The sequence below is a fragment of the Vigna unguiculata genome, chromosome 2 (assembly GCF_004118075.2).
Source record: "Vigna unguiculata cultivar IT97K-499-35 chromosome 2, ASM411807v1, whole genome shotgun sequence".
NCBI classification, from domain to species: domain Eukaryota; kingdom Viridiplantae; phylum Streptophyta; class Magnoliopsida; order Fabales; family Fabaceae; genus Vigna; species Vigna unguiculata.
The window spans coordinates 25,379,289-25,400,574 of NC_040280.1; the positions used below are offsets into that span (position 1 = coordinate 25,379,289).

General features: G+C 35.4%; 5 protein-coding genes across 6 annotated transcripts; 4 read left to right on the forward strand and 1 right to left on the reverse strand.

The window, feature by feature from the left end:
- Positions 1-919: 919 nt before the first annotated feature.
- On the forward strand, positions 920-7,116 carry LOC114174142 (CSC1-like protein At1g32090). Of its 2 annotated transcripts, XM_028058913.1 has the most exons (12): positions 920-1,384; positions 2,308-2,460; positions 2,847-2,982; positions 3,585-3,686; positions 3,843-3,962; positions 4,054-4,134; positions 4,270-4,610; positions 4,837-5,082; positions 5,268-5,592; positions 5,822-6,055; positions 6,195-6,447; positions 6,478-7,116. In XM_028058913.1, the coding sequence occupies exons 1-12, from the start codon at positions 1,071-1,073 to the stop codon at positions 6,780-6,782; spliced, it is 2,610 nt and encodes an 869-aa protein (XP_027914714.1). In that variant the 5' UTR covers positions 920-1,070; the 3' UTR covers positions 6,783-7,116. The 2 variants fall into 2 exon arrangements, with proteins under 2 accessions (XP_027914714.1, XP_027914712.1); XM_028058911.1 differs by having other exon boundaries at positions 6,195-7,116.
- A 1,234-nt stretch (positions 7,117-8,350) lies between these two features.
- LOC114174597 lies at positions 8,351-10,510 on the forward strand. The gene is made up of 4 exons (XM_028059429.1): positions 8,351-9,010; positions 9,093-9,316; positions 9,393-9,650; positions 9,724-10,510. The coding sequence occupies exons 1-4, from the start codon at positions 8,351-8,353 to the stop codon at positions 10,508-10,510; spliced, it is 1,929 nt and encodes a 642-aa protein (XP_027915230.1).
- Positions 10,511-10,927: 417 nt separating this feature from the next.
- On the reverse strand, positions 10,928-11,582 carry LOC114169115. The gene is made up of 2 exons (XM_028054150.1): positions 11,298-11,582; positions 10,928-11,221 (listed from the first exon to the last, which is right to left on the reverse strand). The coding sequence occupies exons 1-2, from the start codon at positions 11,496-11,498 to the stop codon at positions 10,958-10,960; spliced, it is 465 nt and encodes a 154-aa protein (XP_027909951.1). The 5' UTR covers positions 11,499-11,582; the 3' UTR covers positions 10,928-10,957.
- Positions 11,583-13,056: 1,474 nt separating this feature from the next.
- Positions 13,057-17,444, forward strand: LOC114173039 (4-coumarate--CoA ligase-like 6). The gene is made up of 6 exons (XM_028057236.1): positions 13,057-14,422; positions 14,831-15,020; positions 15,921-16,066; positions 16,308-16,375; positions 16,658-16,760; positions 17,102-17,444. Exons 1-6 carry the CDS (start codon positions 13,385-13,387, stop codon positions 17,213-17,215), a joined length of 1,659 nt encoding a protein of 552 aa, XP_027913037.1. The 5' UTR covers positions 13,057-13,384; the 3' UTR covers positions 17,216-17,444.
- Positions 17,445-17,769: 325 nt separating this feature from the next.
- LOC114174360 (plastidal glycolate/glycerate translocator 1, chloroplastic) lies at positions 17,770-21,254 on the forward strand. The gene is made up of 7 exons (XM_028059198.1): positions 17,770-18,393; positions 18,691-18,952; positions 19,133-19,248; positions 19,772-19,881; positions 20,284-20,461; positions 20,547-20,676; positions 20,902-21,254. The coding sequence occupies exons 1-7, from the start codon at positions 17,964-17,966 to the stop codon at positions 21,050-21,052; spliced, it is 1,377 nt and encodes a 458-aa protein (XP_027914999.1). The 5' UTR covers positions 17,770-17,963; the 3' UTR covers positions 21,053-21,254.
- Positions 21,255-21,286: the final 32 nt, after the last annotated feature.

Below are 21,286 nucleotides of genomic sequence, written 5' to 3' on the forward strand. Positions count from 1 at the left end.
AATTGATGTTAGATATTAATATAAACTTTGACCACTTATTTATACTCAAATTTCAAATATCATCAATCATTTGTTCTCACGTCAAAATTTATCAAAAAAATAAAAAAAATAAAAAATAGAAAGTATACGAGACCTATTTATAAATATACACCTCACACAACACAAATAAGACTATACTAAATCTATAATAAAAATACACTTCACACAACACAAAATATAGACGCATTTTGAGAATTTATTTCAAAAAATAACATAATATATAACTCGCATTTTAATAATTCATGCTACCTATCTCATTTAATCTTCACACCATTAAGTTCATTTCCGTGATAAACATTATCATTCATTAAAAGATCTGAATTAAAACAAAATATCAATTAATTGAAAAACATTGTGTAGTTTTGAAGCCAAAAGAGAGACATGTATAGTATTATTTGCGATTTGGAACAACGTAAGCCGATTTATTGCCGCGAACGTAGCGATTCACGTCATTACAGCGTACATTCCCGCCGCGAGGAAAAGGCGAATCAAAGTAAAAAAAAAAAAAAAAATCAAAGCAAAAAGATTAGTCCCTTTAATTAAATTTTCTTTTCTGTGCCTTTTCAATTCACTTATCTTATGCATATGATCATTGAGACATAGACAGAGACAATCACAAAACAAAGACAATAGAGAATGATAAGAAAGAAGACTACCAGTCCTAACATTACAACCTTAGAAACATCACACAGAAAAAAAAAAATAAAAAACATGCCACTCTGTTTAGAAGAGAAAATCCTTTCTCATTAGCACATGAAAGCCCCTCTTGCAAAGTGCTCTCTTACTCATCACAATCAAACAAAACCCAACTCCAAAACTTTAATTTTTTAAATAAAGTTTATTAATTGATGCTATATAAAGTCAAACAACAGCAAAGAACCCAGCTTTTTTATTTCCACCCTGCAATAAAGAATTGGAGTTACCAAGAATCAGTTATTCTTTCCCTTCTCATTCTCCTATTCAATTCTCTTCCTCTTGAACACCCCATCTCTTCTCTCTCTCTCTCTCTCTGGGCTCTTTTGGTTTCTGCAATGGCTTCCCTTGCAGACATTGGTGTCTCAGCTACCATTAACATTCTCTCAGCCTTTGCTTTCTTGCTGGCTTTTGCTCTGCTGAGAATCCAACCCATCAATGATAGGGTCTACTTTCCCAAGTGGTATCTCAGTGGAGGGAGAAGTAGTCCTAGGAGTTCTGGGAATTTTGTGGGCAAGTTTGTGAACCTCAATTTCAAAACTTACCTTACCTTTCTGAATTGGATGCCACAGGCTCTCAGAATGAGTGAGTCTGAGATTATTAGCCATGCTGGCCTTGACTCTGCTGCTTTCCTTAGAATCTACACTCTGGGGTACTCCTCTCTCCTTTTACACCATTCACATCACCTTTCACTTTTCCTTTTAATATTAACCACGTCTCTTTCGTCTCTGCGTTTCACTCCATTGTTGTGTTGTTTCTTTTCAACAAGCACTTGCTGCTTTCAACTCAACTCATAATAAAATTACCATTTTTTTCCTTATCCATCGTAGAAGATTTTGTTTGTAAGCATACTCTGTATTTTTTTAATTTAATGTGCCAAATTCCGTGAATTGTGTGATTGATGTGATGGATTATCGTGCGGCGAGCATGCTTGCAAATTGTTCCTTTTTTATCATTTTGATGCAAAAAGTTTTAAACTTTAGTCAAATTCAGTCACTGACTACTTTCTTTACATTTAATTTTATCATTGGGAAAAAAAAGACTGAACTGGCATGCTGTTCTGGGAATTGTGATTTCGTTTGCTGTGGAATTGTTGTGATGCATTGTTGTTGTGCGGCAACTATGTTTGGAAAATTGTGCTACTTCTGAAAAATGTTAAGCATTTCGGTTGTTGATTGTATTTGTATTTCCATGCGTTTGATCATCAAATAGATTCTAGAGTTATGCCGTGTGGTTTTCAACTTTCTTTTTGGTTTTGCCAGCTTTTGTTAAATCTCTTCCGTGGAAGCTTCGCCTTCTAGGGTGTTGTCCAATTTTCTACGTTTTCCACTTTTCGTTGTGCTCCTCCCTCTGTTTCTGTTCTCTGTCAACTTTTATGTGTTGCATGTGAAAGATGCACCTTTTTTTTCTGTCTATCGTATTTTTTAATGTAATCTTTTGATCTGAACTTTGGGAGGCATGCCTTTCAGATCGTGAAAAGAGAAATAAGCGTCTCCTTTTCAACTTCTTGTTAATGTTGAAATTACTGTACTGGGTTACTAGTAATCTGACTAATTTTTATCTCTTTATTTTCAGCTTGAAGATTTTTGTTCCGATCACAGTTGTGGCACTCCTCATTCTTATACCAGTCAACGTATCAAGTGGGACTTTATTTTTCCTAAAGAGGGAATTGGTAGTGAGTGATATTGATAAACTCTCAATATCAAATGTTCCCTCTGAATCTATAAGGTATGTTTTCCCTAAACTCCCCCCAAAAATTAAACAAATAACTCAGAACTTTCTTTATGAAGTAATGCTTCGCTTGAAGTCCAAGTTTTGTGTTTTCTCCTCTTGACTTTAACTACTCGTATCAACAATGGATTAAAGTTTTATTTGGAAAAATATAATCGTGGCATATATCTTATATTGTCTCAGGATTCCGTTAAAAAGGAATCGTATTCAATCCTGATATCTAATATCCACTATTTAAATATTTTCTTTTCATCTCCCTGTCTCTCTTGTTTTTGTTAAATCTTGTATTGTTTATTTTTATGTGTATTACAACCTGCATTACATTGTCATGATAGTATTTTTTGTGTTATCAATTAGCTAACAGCTGGAACTATAAATTTCAGATTTTTTGTTCACATAGCATTGGAATACCTGTTCACATTATGGATTTGTTTTCTGCTGTACAAAGAATATGATTATGTCTCATCAATGAGATTGCATTTCATGGCATCACAACGCAGGCGTGTGGAGCAATTCACAGTAAGTTAAAAATCTTCATTCATTTTCAATAGAGTGGAATAAAATTGAGATTGTTTCTTACTGTTAGAAAGCATTTCATGGAGCTCTTCAGTCCTCACCATTTTCCAATTGCAGTGAAGTGTCAGTTCCTTTTTTTTTTTGTGTAGTATGGTATGGTTTGGATTGTTCATTTCATCAGTTTATCTTTTACTAGTTAGCAAAGAATTCATTGTGCCCATTCTCATATTATGAATGCTGCTTAAAATGCTCCAAGTATCCTTGTAGAGTTTGTAAATAGAATTGCTTGCATTTCCCGAGTTCTTCATTAGGCTTGTGAGAATAATAAGATCATGGAGAAGATGCAACTCTAGCTGTGCTTCTTTGTTATTCTTTTCAAGGAGCTAATTTTCAGTTTATAGCTTTGAATCCATTTATGGTACTTGAATACAGTGGTTTGTATGGGGTTGATGCTATAACCTATACTAAACTCTTATAGCAAAGATGCTATGATTTTAGAATGAATACTTTTCAGCTTGGATTGTCACTCCTATCAATGCTTTACCCCTTCTAATCTTCTTTAACCATCTTTTCAAATCTTCATGCTTTTTACATTCTTGTTGCAGGTAGTTGTCAGGAATATCCCTAATATGCCTGGTCACGCAGTGTCAGATTCTGTGGAGGGCTTCTTTCAAACAAACCACCCAAATCATTATATTGGACACCAGGTAATAATTTTTATTACATTCTTGATTGGGGAAGTTTATTAAAGATAAACCGATAAGAGAATTTATACATAGGTATTAATGTTGATTTATTTTAACTCAGCAGAATATTTCTTTACATTAAATGATTCATATTGTCATGCATTCATTTTTATTCAGGCTGTCTACAATGCAAACAAATTTGCTAAACTTGCAAAACGAAGAGAAAGACTCCAAAATTGGCTAGACTATTACCAGCTTAAGTCTGAAAGACATCCTGACAAGAGTTCCACTGTCAAGGTATGTAATTGCTAGGAATGTATGTGGTACAATGTGACAAATTATCCGTTTGGTTGGAACCTGAATCTGACATTGTTATTTTTCCCTTTAGACTGGATTATTTGGTCTCTGGGGTAGAAAAGTTGATGCTGTTGATTACTACAAACATGCAGTTAAGGAACTTGATAACCTGGTAAGTTGGTTTGTTTCTCTTTTTTTTGGCATAAACTATGCACATGGCAATTTTCTGTGTCCTTAAGCTAATACACATGCTTCCATTATTGAAATTGAGGTACTTTAATATAGCTATACTGCAAACCATATGCAGATGACATTGGAACGCATGAAAATTATAAAAGATCCCAAAGCTATTTTGCCAGTTGCTTTTCTTTCATTCAATTCCCGTTGGGGAGCATCGGTTTGTGCACAAACCCAGCAAAGCAAGAATCCAACACTTTGGCTAACTGATTGGGCTCCAGAGCCACGTGATGTATATTGGCAGAACTTGGCCATACCATTTGTTTCTTTAAGCATCAGAAGGCTTGTAATATCATTGTCTGTGTTTGCCTTGGTATTCTTCTACATGATTCCCATTGCTTTTGTGCAATCCCTTGCCAATTTGGAGGGTCTTGAGAAAGTTGCTCCTTTCCTCAGACCAGTTATAGAATTGTAAGTGAACTTAAGTTTCTTTTTGAATGTAAATAGAGAAGGTAATTAATCTAGAAGTTGATATATGTTGTTCTTGAATTTCTTCATTAACTGTTTTGGCTTCTTTGGTAGAGTATATAATGCTCAATCTTGATTTGTTAAGTTTAGTTTTTGAAATTAATCTGGACTCCAGTAATAAATGATGTAAATTCTACCTAACAGTGTTTTGTTTTTTGGATTTTGACAGGAATTTCATCAAGTCCTTTCTACAAGGTTTTCTTCCTGGTTTGGCTCTTAAAGTATTTTTGTACATTCTACCAACAGTTCTGATGATCATGTCAAAAATTGAGGGACATATTGCACTGTCAACACTTGAGCGGAAGACAGCTGCAAAATATTATTACTTTATGCTGGTGAATGTTTTCTTGGGAAGCATAGTCACTGGGACTGCATTTCAACAACTACATGCTTTCCTTCATCAGTCACCTACACAGTATGTCTTTAATTCAGCAGTTTTGAGTTAATGCAATGTCTGAAATGGCTATATATTGTGTTTAGATCTGCCTAATCTTGCAGCAACATTCCAGTTTCATATATTTAATGCAATAAATACCATAAATTTTTCGTAACATTATTAAATCTTACACTGTGTCTGATAAATCTTTTTATTGTCTATAGGATTCCTAGAACAATTGGAGTTTCTATTCCAATGAAAGCTACCTTCTTTATAACATACATAATGGTTGATGGGTGGGCTGGAATTGCTGGTGAGATTCTCAGATTAAAGCCATTGGTTATATACCATCTCAAGAACATGTTCATAGTTAAAACAGAAAGAGATAGAGGAAAGGCCATGAACCCTGGGAGTGTGGACTTTCCAGAGACCATTCCAAGTCTTCAACTATACTTCCTTCTTGGAATTGTCTACGCTGTGGTGACACCAATCCTTCTTCCCTTCATACTAGTCTTCTTTGCCTTTGCATATTTGGTTTATCGTCACCAGGTCAGTGTCTCTGCTACTGTCATCTTGAAACCTGCATTTTTTTTGCTAGTTGGACTTACAGTAGCTTGAAGATTTCCTAAAACCATAGCATGATTTCTTGAACAAGCATGTTGCATGAAATCTGTATGAGGGCATATTGTATTGCTCATGAGCTTGTAACATTTTTGTCTGCCAATTCAATGTAACATATTATATAGCATATAACTTCGCATGATGTTTAACTATGCAGATAATCAATGTCTACAACCAACAGTATGAAAGTGCTGCTGCATTTTGGCCACTTGTTCATAGCCGCATCATTGCAAGCATGCTAATATCTCAGTTTCTTCTATTGGGATTGCTTAGCACCAAAAAAGCAGCAAAATCTACTCCTTTGCTTGTTATCTTACCAATATTGACATTTGCATTCCACAAGTACTGCCAGAGACGTTTTGAGCCAGCATTTCGGAAGTACCCTATTGAGGTAAGAGATATGCAGCATTCAATAAACTTTGGAACAAACTTTGGAACAGTGTAGAATTCTCTACACTAAACTTCTTTTTTGTTCTTCTTTGAAGTTGGCTACATGATACTTAAGAACTGATTTCTCTTGATCTATTCAGGAAGCAATGTCAAAGGATATGTTGGAGAAGAGCACAGAACCTGACTTGAACATAAAGGCTTATTTGGCTGATGCTTACTTGCATCCAATCTTCAGGTCATTTGAGGTTGAAGAAGAGGAAATGATTGAAGTCAGAGTAGATAAACATCAAACTAATGTTGCTCCTAGTTCTCCTCCATCTAGTGAGCCTAGTTCACCATCCCCACCCCATCATCTGCATCAATCATTCCCAGCCCATCATCTGCATCTACCATCACCACCCCATCATTTGCAAGAACCACCACCACCACCCCATCATTTGCAAGAACCACCACCACCCCATCATTTGCCTGAATCATCATCATCCCATGATTTACCTGAACCTTCCCTACCCCATGATTTTCCTGAACCTTCCCAACCCCATCATTTTCCTGAACTTTCCCAACCCCATCATTTGCCTGAACTATCCCCACCCCATCATCATTTACTTGAACCATCCCTACCCCCTCATATGCATCAACCTTTTCCACCACCTCCATATAATGAGTATCCACCCGGTTATTACTACCAATACCATCCTCAATCTCCTCCTCATTATGTTTATCAGTAGTAAGTTCAGTCCTGAACTCAACTCGTGCATCGTTGGAAATAATCAAAGTGTGAGTCAAATTCCCATATTGGGTAAACCCATGATGCATATCAATCAACCAGGTTACTTGAGACTTGATGAAAATTTAGTATTTCAGTGGACTTAGATCTGTTTTGGTTTCTTAGCTATCCATTTCAAGTGTAAATGATTTTTCTCCTTACATGTAAATGGTTTGGATTCATCCAAATATGGGCTAGCAGGATTTTACTTCTAGGGAGATTTGAAATTTATTCTGATAAATAAGTTATTGTATTACCTTGAATTTTGCCTTTATGAAGTTATTCAATTTATGTCATCTTTGGATTCAATTTAGTATTATAGTATGATGTTTTTAATAGAATGATTTCCATGACATTAAAGTAAGTGACAATATAGAAAAAAAATTGTTTTCTAATTTTTAGTTTTTAGGTTCGTACTCCACTAATTTGATTGAGTGAGAAGGGGATTTTATATTAGATTTGAACTTGGAAGGGAATGAAAGTAACCAAACATTTAATTTTTGCAAGGAGCTGGTAAATCTTTGCCTTTTGATTTCATCAATAATTTTGCAAATTTGCTTTTGTTTCTAGATTGTTTAGTTTTTTCAAATATATTTTTTAAAATTTATGTAGATAAAATATTTCAATTACTACTCTTCTCAGCGACTACGGAACTATTGACTCGACATTATTGATAAAATCACTCAGGTTATTCGACAAATTTTAAAGAAGAGTAATAAAAGTTTAACAACAATATTATTTTCATATTAACTACAAAATCTCATAATTCTTAACATAAAAACAAGGTTAAATCATTCCATAGGTCCCCAAATTTGTAGCGAATTCTCAAGTAGGTCCCCCAATTTTCATTTGTCTCAATTGGGTCCCTAATTTTGGAAAACTGCAACAATTTAGCCATAACCGTTAAAGTTGCGTAAACGGCCGTCAAAGATCGTAAATGAACAGTGACTGGGATTGCTGAGGTGTTGTTATTTACTGACGTGGCTGGATCACAATTAATTACTAATTAAGTTTTAAAAATTATATTTTAAAAATGAATTATACAAATGCTGAGAATACAAGAGGTGTAATGTTCTGAAAGAGAAGAGATTTGGGGGAAAAAGCAGTGACCTAGGGTTCTTGCGTGAAGAGAAGCGAAACGATCTGAAGTGAATAGAAGGGGCAGAAGGTGGTGGAATCGAGTTGCTGCACAGGGTTTCCATCATCTGAATCGCGATTTGGTATAAATAGAAGCGCAGAAGGTGAGTTTCTCTGCATGGGTTTTCTGAATTTGGGAATAATTTTTTCGGTGCATGTTCTGATGTTTCTTGTTTGGGGAACCAGAGTATTGGTTGTTGTTTGTCGGTGTTTAAGTATATATTTTTTGGCCCACCATGTGTAAATGGTTTTACGTTGTGGTCCCCCATGTTTAAAGTGCTGTTGTAGTGTCTTTTTCAGTGTGTTCTGTATTTAATATATGTTTCATATTTTTTTTGTCGGTATGTGATTAATGTATAGGTTTATGTATCTATTTCTATACGTTTTTGCGTGATGGACGAGGAATTTGAGGTGGTTTTTCACCATGGAGGTAAATTCATAAGTGATGGGAAGTTGCGGTACGAATATGGGGAAACCACTAGGTTATCATTTGACCCAGACTGCTGGAGTTATTTTGTTGTTTTAAGCGTGATAAAAGGGATGGGGTATGTTGGAGAAAATAAGTTGTGGTTCTCAGTTGGAGGTTCTTTAACATTGGATGACAGATTGCAGCTTCTGTGTGATGACAGTGGTGCGTTGCTTATGGTTAATATCGCTAGACTGAATGATGAAGTGCATTTATTTGTGGAACACTCATTGTCTGAACCCCAAGTCATTGAAATGTTGGAGTATTATCCGGATGAACCTGAGACACAGGACGAGGGTGAACCTCAGGCTGAGAATCAGGAGGAGGGTGAACCTCAGGCTGAGAATCAGGAGGAGGGTGAACCTCAGGCTGAGAATCAGAGTGTTCCTGTTGCATGTCAAGGTGAATGTGATGTTGAGATAAGGGAAGTGGGAACTGAGGCTGATATTGGAGGTGTTTTAAGTGAAGGTGAGGGTGAGATCAGGGATGATGGAGTGCAGTGTCAAGTTGAAGGTGATGGTGAGATGAGGGAGGATGGAGTTCACTGTGAAGGTGAAGGTGATGGTGAGTTAAGGTACCAGCAAAAGGTACATGCAAATGCAATCTCATTTCCCACTTATTTTTGATATGAAAAATTATAACTTATTATTATATTTATGATATTGTCAGGGGCTGCTACCAGCCATACAAGAACTTCTGCCTGGAGTTGATCAACGTTTCTGTGTAAGGCACTTGTATGCCAATTTCAGAAAGAAATTTCCAGCCAAAAGTCTGAGACGTCTAATGTGGAGAGCAGCTGCAGCCACACACCCACAAGCATGGGAAAGGGAGATGAGGAATATAAGAGATGTGAATGAAGATGCATTTAAGCATCTGATTGCAATCCCACCCAGGTAATACAATTTTCAATTCATTGTTTTCAAATGGGATTGTATGCTATCATAATTGGAATGTTTCTGTTGTACTTAGATATTGGTCGAGATCTAGATTTACCTCAAAGGCTCAATCTGATACTTTGGTTAACAATATGTCTGAGGCCTTCAATAGTGTATTGCTGCATACAAGGACTAAGCCTGTGATAAGCATGTTGGAGGATATTCGGGTATACTTGATGAGAAGGTGGGCAAAAAACAGAATGAAGATACAATCAATATCAGGATCCATTTGTCCCAGAATTATGAGCAGATTTGAAAAGGAGTCAGAATTAACAAAGTATTGGATTCCTAGGTAAGGATTGAACTTTGTTTACCCTGAAAAAATGAAAGCTGTCTAATTATTGTTGTTCTATGTGTTCTTGCAGCTGGTCAGCAGAGAAATTATTTGAAGTTAGGCATGTGTCGCAGTTAGGGGAGAGGTTCGTTGTCAATATAGATGAACAATCCTGCACATGTAGGAAATGGACCATATCTGGTATTCCATGCTGTCATTCACTGTGTGCAATGAAGTTTCTAAACCTCAATGGAGAAGACTTCATCCCAGCAGTCTTTAGGAAGTCCACTTATGAAGAGATATACACTTCAATTATATTTCCCATCAATGGCCAGAGTTTGTGGGAGAAAACTCCATACGCTGATGTCTTGCCCCCCTCGAAGAGAATTTTACCAGGCAGACCGAAGAAAAAAAGAAGATTGGAGCAATGGGAGATTAGAAGAGATGAGACAAGACTGAGAAAAGGTGGTTTACGTAAAACATGTCGTCTCTGTAACCAAATTGGGCACAACAGAAGGGCTTGTCCAAAAGCTATTGAAATTCATATGGCTCAATTAAGGGAAGCCCAGCAGCCAACTAATCCACCACAAGCATCCCAGCAACCAACAACAACACAAGCAACCCAGCAACCAACTCCAACACAAGCATCCCAGCCACTTCCACCTGAAGCATCTCAGCAGCCACCTCCCCCTCAAGCATCTCAGCAGCCACCTCCACCTCAACCATCCCAGCAGCCACCTCCACCTCAACCAACTCACCACCCACCTCCAGCTCAACCATGTCAGCAGCCACCTCCACCACAACCATCACACCAGCCATCACGAGGTGCATTAAATGCCAGAGTGAAACTGAATGCTAGAAGGGGTCGAATGGCATGAAGCTGCATGTCTTGGTTTTTTTGTGATCTTGTTTTGTAACAGCTGTGAACCTTTAAGGTCCTTTTTTGGAATTTTTGAATTTCTTTACTTCCATGAACACATCTTTTAAGGTCCTTTTCGGTGGACCACTTTTGTTATGTAATTTAATAATGCTACTTAGTCGGTGGACCACTTTTTTGATGTAGTTTGTGTTAATTCAGGACCTCTTCATATGGAATCTATTATGAATTACCTTTTGATATGGAATCTATTATCAATTACAGGTCTCATGCTTTTCATTCACTGTATGTAGAATCATATTTAAAATTACATAACTGTATACACTTAAAACAGTAAATCGAAATAACTTCCAATTTCATTCATACTCAAACATAAATACAGTACTGGAAATAATCATTCCAAATAAGATATCCAGTTATAACCACTAAGGGACACTACAACAACTAATCACGCATTCTTTATCAGGACTGACAACACTATTACATTAACCACACAAACAAAGATAACCATCCCAATCAACACCTTCATCCATTTCTCAAATATGGCAACTGATTTCTCCAACTTAATTATCGTTTTCCTATCACCATCACTTTCTTCAGTCTTCACCATAATTTCACCCCTTCCTTCGCAATTCTCACTGTTACCAATCTGTTCAATGCCATCTTCAGTCCACCATTTAAAGTAATTGCATCCACCATCTTCATTTCCACTCTGCAAAAAAATAGCACAAACAGTCATCCAATATACCATTCAAAAACACACAAAAAATACCTTCAACCTCTCTCACCTTATATTTCGAACAACCCCAAAATTGTTTTCCCCTGTTCTTTACTGTTTTCGCAGTTCTTAAAACTGATTTCTCTCCACAGTAGCAAAGCGGTTGTGAACCCAAACTCCTCGATCCTCCAACACCACGTGAAGATAAACTAGGGTTCTTCTTCCCCCAACCATTACAAGTGCAAGAGGAACAAGAATGGCAAAGGGACATTTGAGGATGAAGAAAGAAACGCACAGCTACGAAGAAGATAACTCCAACGATGAACAAGACTTTAGCGGAGAAGATGTTCAGGAGAAGATGAATCCATTTAGGGTTTCATTGCATTTATTTGACATTTGACACGTTGGCTACAGTTCCTTTTAAATACCACTGACACGTATCCGTTTTATTTGTCCACTTCATCATCTAAAAACGCCGTTTACGCAACTTTAACGGTTATGGCTAAATTGTTGCAGTTTTTCAAAATTAGGGACCCAATTGAGACAAATGAAAATTGGGGGACCTACTTGAGAATTCGCTACAAATTTGGGGACCTATGGAATGATTTAACCTAAAAACAAATAAACAAAATGAAAGAGAAAGATATTCACATCACTCAATTAATAGATAAAATAAACAGTAATAGCTCAATTAAAAATATATAAAATTTTGAAAATTCAATAAACTAAAAAAATTTAATAAAACCTTCATAAAAGAAATTAATCATACAAATTATTTTGAATTAATGCTAACATTATTAATAATAAAGATATAGTTAATTAATTATTACAAGAAAAGAGGGTCAAATCTATACCAGAAGAGTGTCCGTAAGTCACTTTTTCAAAGAGGAAAATAGTTACTTTGTGGGCGTGCGCAAAGAAATTATGGGTGTGCAGGAAGTAAAAGGCTGTTAAGCACAAGAGAGAAATCTATCACAAACAACTGGAATAGGGAAAATGTCCATGTCCATAATTTATTTGTAGTTTTTCTTTTAACTTTATTATGTTAAAATTATTAATAACTTTGATTTTAAAGTCGTGAAACAGTCGAATTTATCCAAATTTAAGAAATAAAAGAATAAATTATTAACAAAATGTGTCTAAAAAAGTAAAGCATAAAAAAGTATAATTTAGAAAAACAAATATTAAACCCAGATAACTAAAAAGAAAAGAATATTAAAAATGTGGGGTAAAAGGTCGAGTATTTGAGATATTCTGAATTTAATCATTAAAAAATTAATTTAGTCTTTAAATATGTAATAACTAAAACTAAACTATGAATATAATACTTTTAATGACAAAATAATTTAGATTTAATGTCAAACTAATCCTTGTAATATAAAGTAAAATATCTCAAAATTTTAACAGCAGAACATAATCAATACTTCTATTATGTATTAAAAATTTTAAAAAAAGTTTTACTTTTAAAATCAAATTAATATTATTTTCATTACTACAAAATCATATATTAAATTATAAAATTAAGACATAAATCTTATAAGTTTAATTATTAAAATTTTCTATCGACGATAAAAAACCATTAACAAAAATATAATTTCACTTGAAGTTTTTTGATATTTAAATAAAATTTAAAAAATGTATACAGGAAATGACAAGAAAATTTATAACAATTAAATGTCATCAATACTAGTTGCCGGACTTTATTGATTGGTTCAAATTCTTTATTGAACATTTGTTTTTTATTTAATATACAATGATTTTAACATTTTAAAATGCATTAAATATATTTGTAACAGTATTTAAAAGTTCCAACAGAAATTCCACAACAATTGAGGAGCCACATTGAAAGTGCATCAATGAGGTTTGTTTGAAGCGGCGAAACAAAGCCAGTGAGTTAAACTCAGTGTGTGTGGAGTGGTTCCCGCCGTAAACCCAGATTTGATCACTCTTTTGTTTTTCTTTTACATTCATTGATTCATTCTTTCGTTCCATTGTTCCAATTTTTTGATAATCATCTTCATCTTCCTTAGTTTCCATCTTCATATTACGTGCACGCAACTACAGTAGCTTAACTCTCAAGCCCACTTCACATAGCTGCCAATGCCTCATTCTTCATAATTCCATTGCAGTGCGCATCTTCCACGCTTCTCTGAATCAATGTCTGCAAACTTAAACTACGGCATGCCCTTTACTCATCCTCACTGGTTCTCACCAAATTCTGGAATTTACCATAGCAAGCATGCCCCTATGGACCTTCCCAGCGACCCTTTTCTCGATGTTGTTTCCTTCATTTTTTCCCACCGCCATGATGGGGTTTCGGCCCTCGTTGATTCCTCATCAGGGTGTTCCATTTCCTACTCAAAGTTGCTACCTTTGGTCAAATCCGTTGCCTCTGGTCTTTACAAAATGGGTGTTTCGAAAGGTGATGTGGTTCTGATTCTTCTTCCCAATTCCATTTACTATCCCATTGTGTTCCTGGGAGTTCTCTATCTGGGAGCTATTGTCACACCGCTGAACCCTCTTAGCAGTGTCTATGAAATACGCAGGCAGGTTGCTGAGTGTGGTGTGAGTGTGGCTTTTACTCTGCCTGAGAATTTTAAGAAACTAGAGCCATTGGGAATTTCTGTTATTGCTGTGCCGGAAAATGAGAAGGGTTTGAGACATGGTTGTTTTTCATGCTTTTGTGACTTGATTTCTTGTGACTTTGATTTGCCTCAGAGGCCTGTTATCAAGCAGGATGACGCTGCTGGGATATTGTATTCCTCAGGTACTACTGGGGTGAGCAAAGGGGTTGTTCTGTCCCATAAAAATCTTATTGCTATGGTTGAGCTCTTTGTGAGGTTTGAAGCTTCTCAGTATGAAAGTTCTTGCTTGAGGAATGTGTATCTGGCTGTTTTGCCAATGTTCCATGTGTATGGCTTGTCGCTATTTGCAGTGGGATTGTTGTCTCTGGGTTCTACTGTTGTTGTGATGAGGAAATTTGACATAGATGAGGTTGTCAGGGTGATTGATGAATATAAAGTTACACATTTTCCCGTTGTTCCGCCGATGTTGACAGCATTGATAACGAGGGCAAATGGTGTTAATGACAGTAAGTTGCAGAGTTTGATACAGGTCTCCAGTGGTGCAGCGCCTTTGAGCTCAGGAGTTGTTGATGATTTTCTTCGAACTTTTCCCGATGTTGATTTTATACAGGTAATTCAAAGAATGCAAGTCATGTTCCAGCATTCATATAATTGCTAGAGTCAATACCAACTGTGTGTGTTGTAATAAGCTGAATGCTGATTCCATCTCATTTCATATTGTTATGATAAATATTGGTAAATGAAATGGAACAGTGGAAATTCTTTTAAAAACTTGTACAGTTTAGTTATGAGCCATGTAAAATTGGAAGTCCCCCTTCTTTCTGCTTATGCTATAAGATTTGGACTTTTGTGTGATAATAAGATTTCGACTTTTGTGTGATAATAAATAACAAATACTCTGATAGTGCTGTTAATATTCACATCAATTACTGCTGATAATTGGACTTTTATTCGTTTATGGTAATGTTGTTTAACTAGATTTTTAAGAATGTGCAACTGTAAGAATGTTTCTTTTTAGGGTTATGGAATGACTGAGTCAACAGCCGTAGGAACACGTGGCTTCAATACTGAAAAGTTTCGAAATTATTCTTCAATAGGGTTATTGGCTCCAAACATGGAGGCAAAAGTGGTAGACTGGAATACTGGTGCATTTTTGCCCCCTGGCAGCAGTGGTGAACTTTGGTTGAGAGGGCCTTCAATTATGACGGGTAAAACTCTGTTTTCCTTAATTGATATGAAATAGAAAGAAAACCTTGTTCCGTTTCTACCATGTATAAAATATTTGGCAATGCTTATTGAATATCACAGTTTATATATTTCATACACACCAAAATTCGACTTAGAAGCTCCGTTTATGTTTAGTATTCTCCAGTGAGTGGTATTATAAGTGATCTGTTAAGAGTGTTTGTGACAAACTAACATTCTGGTAGTTAAGGATCGAGATACTGTTGTCAACAAATTAACATGACTTGTAGGAAATAATTGAGTTAGAGTTGTGTAGTTTTGAGTGCTACATGTGGTCTAAAGAGAGGAATAGTGATCGATATCGCAACTCAAAGACAAATTTTTCAAGCCACTTGATAATTTAGGTTGTTCAGATATCCCATAAATATGTGTATACTCCTATACAATTAGATACAAAATTATCTATTTTTGAAACAGAATAGAAGTATTATATTGTTTAGCTCCTAATCATCATGGAGGAAACATAAGCTTTATATGTATTGCTGTGTTTGGGAACATCATTTTACTCTGAAATAATTGCTTAATTTCATAAGGTTTATTGAAAAATTATGAAAATAAGTGATTCTGTCTTCAAAATAACTTGAACCAAATACACATGTCTTTCCCAGTAAAATGTTGCCGAAAGTTTTCTGTTTGTTCAGGTAAAAGAGAATTAAAATTTCACTTCAAGGCATCTGGTAAAGTTTGTCGTTGTGACTTCTTGTTTTAGATTTTCCAATGTTAGAGTTGTTTTCTTGTGTGTTCCTTTGTTGTTCCTTAATCCAATCAAGTTAAGTCTATCCGCTAATACTTTTTTCTTTGCCCTTTTTATTGATACTTCAATTGAAATACGTTAATTTGAAATTTTCTTCTTAATTTTTCAGGGTACTTGAACAATGAGGAAGCTACAATGTCCACAATTGATAGAGATGGCTGGCTACATACTGGAGATGTTGTTTATTTTGATAATGATGGATACTTATACATAGCTGATCGATTGAAAGATATCATCAAATACAAGGGCTTTCAGGTATCTAATTTTAAATTTTAACAGAAAAAAGCAAAAATAATTTCCTTAATAAATGGCAGTCTTTTCTCAAGCTTCCATACAAATATGTAACTTTTCCCTTAAGACAGCTTACTTGGTTGAATTGTACATCCATAGTAAACATGTTGTTCAGAGGAACACATGAAATGCTTATTGGGTTTCTTAATTACGATTTTTTTGTTGTACGTGTATATTCTTACATATGGCTTATGATCTGTTACAGATTGCTCCGGCTGATTTAGAAGCTGTGTTAATTTTGCATCCTGAAATAGTTGATGTTGCTGTTATAGGGTAAGTATGAACTCCATGAAAACACTGGATATTAGCAAAGGGTCTAAAATGATAATTAAGACTTGTATATGTACATATTCTTTTATATTCATCTTATAATAATGAGAAACACAAACACTGGATATAGCAAAAGTACCTCGTTCATTGACTTTGTTTGTGTTTTTGAAAAGATCAAAACATCTACATATGTTACTGCATGTACATATTAGTCATCATACTCTAAATTCTCTTTATTGGTCCTTAAAAAAATACCCTGAAATGTTGCATCATTTTCCACTTCAGTGCTATGGATGAAGAAACTGGTGAGATTCCAGTGGCCTTTGTGGTAAGAAAGTTTGGAAGTGTGCTGTCTCCGAAGCATGTTATGGATTATGCTGCTAAGCAGGTTCGTCCTATAAGACAGACTTTTAAGTTCTATCTATGATGTTTCTATTCACATTTTCTCTTGAATCCATACCATAGTGTCTTTTGAAATGTTTCACATTTATGATCATGGTCAAGGTGCTACATCAGCTAGCTACTATTATTATAAAAGTTTAATAGTCATGCACTGATAATATAAAACGGTTTTTTACATTGTCAAAATTTTTAAGATTGTAACGTAAGGATCACCAAACTTACCATACATTTTGGTTTGTGATTTGACGACAATAGAAAATTATGCAGTTATGTTACGTTATTGTTAGTTACTAAGACCTTGTGCCATTTGTAACTCTTTTGTGGCAGGTTGCTCCATATAAGAAGATTAGGAAAGTGTTCTTCACCAGCAAGATACCTAGGTCTGCGACTGGGAAGATCCTTAGAAAGCAACTGAGGAATTGCTTGATTTCTAAACTATGATAGTGCATTTTCTCAAGACTCGCATCAAGTGTTACATTGAAGAATTACCGAGGAAAATTTTGGAAAGTGGATCATCTTAACATAGAAAAAAGTGAATGTAATAACATATAACCATTCATGAGGGCTAGTAAAGTGTTGAAGAACATTATGTCATGATATAACATAGAACATTATGTCACATTATTTTTTAAATTTGTACCATGTTGATAATTTTGAAAATAGAATTTCCCTATTTTGGTGTTTTGCCAATTATTACATTGTTTCCAAAAAATAGTGGGACCCAACATCATGTGAAATTCAGTCAATCATTTATTACGAAGGAATATATATCTTCCTGTTGTTAATCCGACGAATATTTGCATGCGCTGGAAATTAATTTATTTATTGTGTTAAAACTAAGAATATTAATTTTAACGTCGTATACAATTAAAAATATATAAAACTAAAGAAAGCTTTATTGTACATATTTTAAAATAGAATAATACCCATATCAGTATAGTATGTTAGATAAAATGACAAATTTATCATGGAGGTGAAATTTCAGGTCTCGTAATTTCTAAAGCCAAACTTGTTTCCAAATCAGTTTTCCCATGGTGAAGAGAGACGTATGGAATTTTTACATCTCTATTTTGTCTTTTTCTGTTATCGGTCACCATTTATTGCCACTCCAGACGTAGGAAGATAACGATTGTATTGCAGTTTGTTCACTCAATCCGAGGTATTGGGTTCAATTAATGGTTGTTAGCTAATGGGTACCCCAGAAAGTAGCAAAAGTGAAGAACTTTGCACCGAGCTACTCCAATCCCAAACTGGGGTCACTTCCACTTCCATAGAGTCTGTCACCCAGAATTTGCGTCTTCAAGTGTTTGGGGTGCTGCATTGGGTTGTTTCCCTTGGCCTCATTCTGGCCATTGATTTTCTCTTGAAAAAAGCCTTTGCAGCAGCTTCAATTGAGTTCCCAAGTGCCTTGTTTGGGATGTTCTGTATTTTCTCTGTTCTGATTATTCTTGATTATGCTGAGCCCTCTGCTGCTGTGGCCTTCGAGAAGTTCTTTGAACCGGGAATTATTTTCATCCAGAGATGGCTCCCTTTGTTCTATGTTCCCTATTTGGTTGTGCTTCCCCTTTCTCTTAAAGATATTCCCGCTTCTTCTGCAATCAAAATCTGTTTTATTGTAGGTAATGATTACTGGACAAGCTCTTATTCTTATGATCATGACGCTGAATAGAGATGATGATTGTTTCAATCATCCTTGGTGTCTGTGTGTGTGTGTAATTAAGATCTTATTTGGATAAATTTCTCATAAGTACTGAGGATAGATAGGAAATAAGTTAATTGCAGAAGTTGATTTTAAATACAATTCATTTTTTCTTGTTAACTGTTTCATCTGTAAGTGTTCATGGAGAAATTTATATAAATAGAGTCCAAGTGTTACGATTTCATGATGAGAGTTGAAACTTGTTGAACTTGTGCAGTTGGGGGATGGCTAGCTACAGTTTGTGTCACTGGTTTGACAGCTATAGGTGTGAGGAAAGCTGTGAAGACAGAATTGATAGATGCTGAGCCTATGGAGAAGCCATCTCCATTTTCTTCCATTGAAGTGTGGGCATGGACTGGAGTTCTTCTTATATCCTTTGCTGCTTCATTGGTTTTTCCAACAGCATTGGGGACAAGAGCCAGAACATATCTTCCATTCTTGCTTGCGTCCACAGTGTTAGGCTACATGATTGGTTCAGGGTAAAGGTTCATTTTCATCACTGCATATACATTGAACTCTTTACATGGCTGTTTCTGGGGACAGTTACTTTTTCTTTCTTTGTTTATGATTTAGATGGAGCAAAAATGTGATATTGTATTTGGATTTTATTAGAACTAACTATAGTTATGCCTTTTCTTATCCCCTCCCTATGTTTTCAGATTGCCATCAAGCTTGAAGAAGGTCTTCCACCCAATAATTTTTTGTGCAGCATCTGCAGAGCTAGCAGCAATTGCTTTGGGGTTTCTTTCTAAGTCAGGGCTTGATGCTGTTTTAGGTGTAAATTATAGTTGAAGTTAATATTCAACTCTATATTGTACAAGGGCCTTTTTGTTTTAGATTTAAATTACTGCAAAAGTTAAATTTGAGTGTTATAAGGCAAGTTTTCTCGAAGAAATAGTCTCCCTTTTACTCAAACATGGTTTGGAGCACTTGCACTGGTAAACCAAATGAACACTAAGTTGTTCTTTGATTGACTACTTTATAACTAGGAAAAAGAAATTTCTATTCTGACTGCAGATATCTTATGAGTTACTATAAGCATTTGAAGCCTTTTCCCCTCCAAGTTCAAATGCGATTAATCATTTAACTAAATTTTAGTATGAGAATGAGTTATAAGAAACTAACTTATCTGGTTAATCTTGAGCAATAAGATCACATTATTTGGTTTGATTTATGGTCTCGTAACAACATTGATGTAAAAGTGTAGCACCAAGTCTAGTACTAATTTATCTATAGACACTAACATCTATGACTTAGCTTTGACATAATTTTGCTGATTCTTCTTTTGACATTCCCAGGATATTACCTTACAAACTCATCGTCTAATCCTGGTGCCGGTGACATTCTAATGGGCTTTTTGGGATCTGTTATTCTTTCATTTGCCTTCTCTATGTTCAAACAGAGAAAGGTAAAACCATCTCCATTTCTAATGATCACTAGTGCTTGGATAGTGTGAAAGAAAGTGGATAGAAAGTAAGAGAATTAATTATGTTGCATCTTCGCCCACCTTTACTTTTTTTTCTTCTTTTTTCCATTAGTTCATTTTTTCCCTCTTGCCAAATTAGAAAATATTTTTATAAGGATAATGGGATAGTTATTTGCAAATGACTTTATAGAGTTTGATCTTACTTGAACAAATATGTATTCAGACTGAAACACAGGATTCTGCATATCTTGTTTTTCTGTGCACCAAATATGTCCACTAAGATTCAGTACAAAACATGCGTTGTAACTTGTCCTCTCCATCCATATAATTAAGAATGGCTAAATCCATTAAAGCATTGACTAATGATTTATCTACTGTGCTCAGCTTGTAAAGAGGCATGCAGCTGAGATTTTCACCTCTGTCATAATCTCTACCATATTCTCATTGTACTCAACTGCCATTGTTGGACGTCTACTTGCTTTAGAACCATCATTAACAGTATCCATTCTACCCAGATGTATAACAGTGGCGTTGGCTCTCAGCATTGTGTCTTTTTTTGAAGGTAAACATCATGTTTTGCAATAAATGTAAAAGGTTACATAGTTTAAGTCCTACCATTCATCTGGGAAATTTTGCCATGTCTGCAGGTGCCAATGCATCAGTCACAGCAGCTGCAGTTGTAGTGACTGGTTTAGTTGGTGCAAATTTTGTGCAATCAACTCTTGATAAACTCCGTCTTCGTGACCCTATTGCTCGTGGCATAGCAACCGCTTCAAGGTATATTTTGCAGTTCATAGATAATTTTGACCAAGAAATCATAATGTCTGCAGAGTGCAGACCAATCTTCAATTACCATCATATGCAATAGTCACAGACACTGCTTCTGAATAGTAGTTTGGACATTAAAAGATATGATTACTTTAGAAAAAAGCCATTAAGGTAGTTTCTTCTTGAAGCATATATATATACTTATATTTCTTGGTTTTGGATCAATATATGCAGTTCTCATGGGCTTGGAACAGCAGCTTTATCTGCTAACGAACCTGAGGCTCTTCCATTTTGTGCCATTGCTTATGCTCTGAATGGGATATTTGGGTCTATACTTTGCTCAATTCCTGCATTCAGACAAAGTTTGCTTGCAGTAATAGGCTGAAATTGTGGACATTCCTTGTAATGCCATACCTTTCAATGCATACCTTTTACTACAAACGAGTAAGAACCCAAGCACCATTGCTTGTGATATTTATGTTGGAAGCAATACTAGGTTTTGTTTTGTAAAAAGATATTTTTGGAAGAAGAGATGTATTATGCAGAGAAGTTTATTAAACTTCTAATCCTAAACTCATTGGCTAAAATGGTCTCAATCTTCAACATTGATAAACATCCT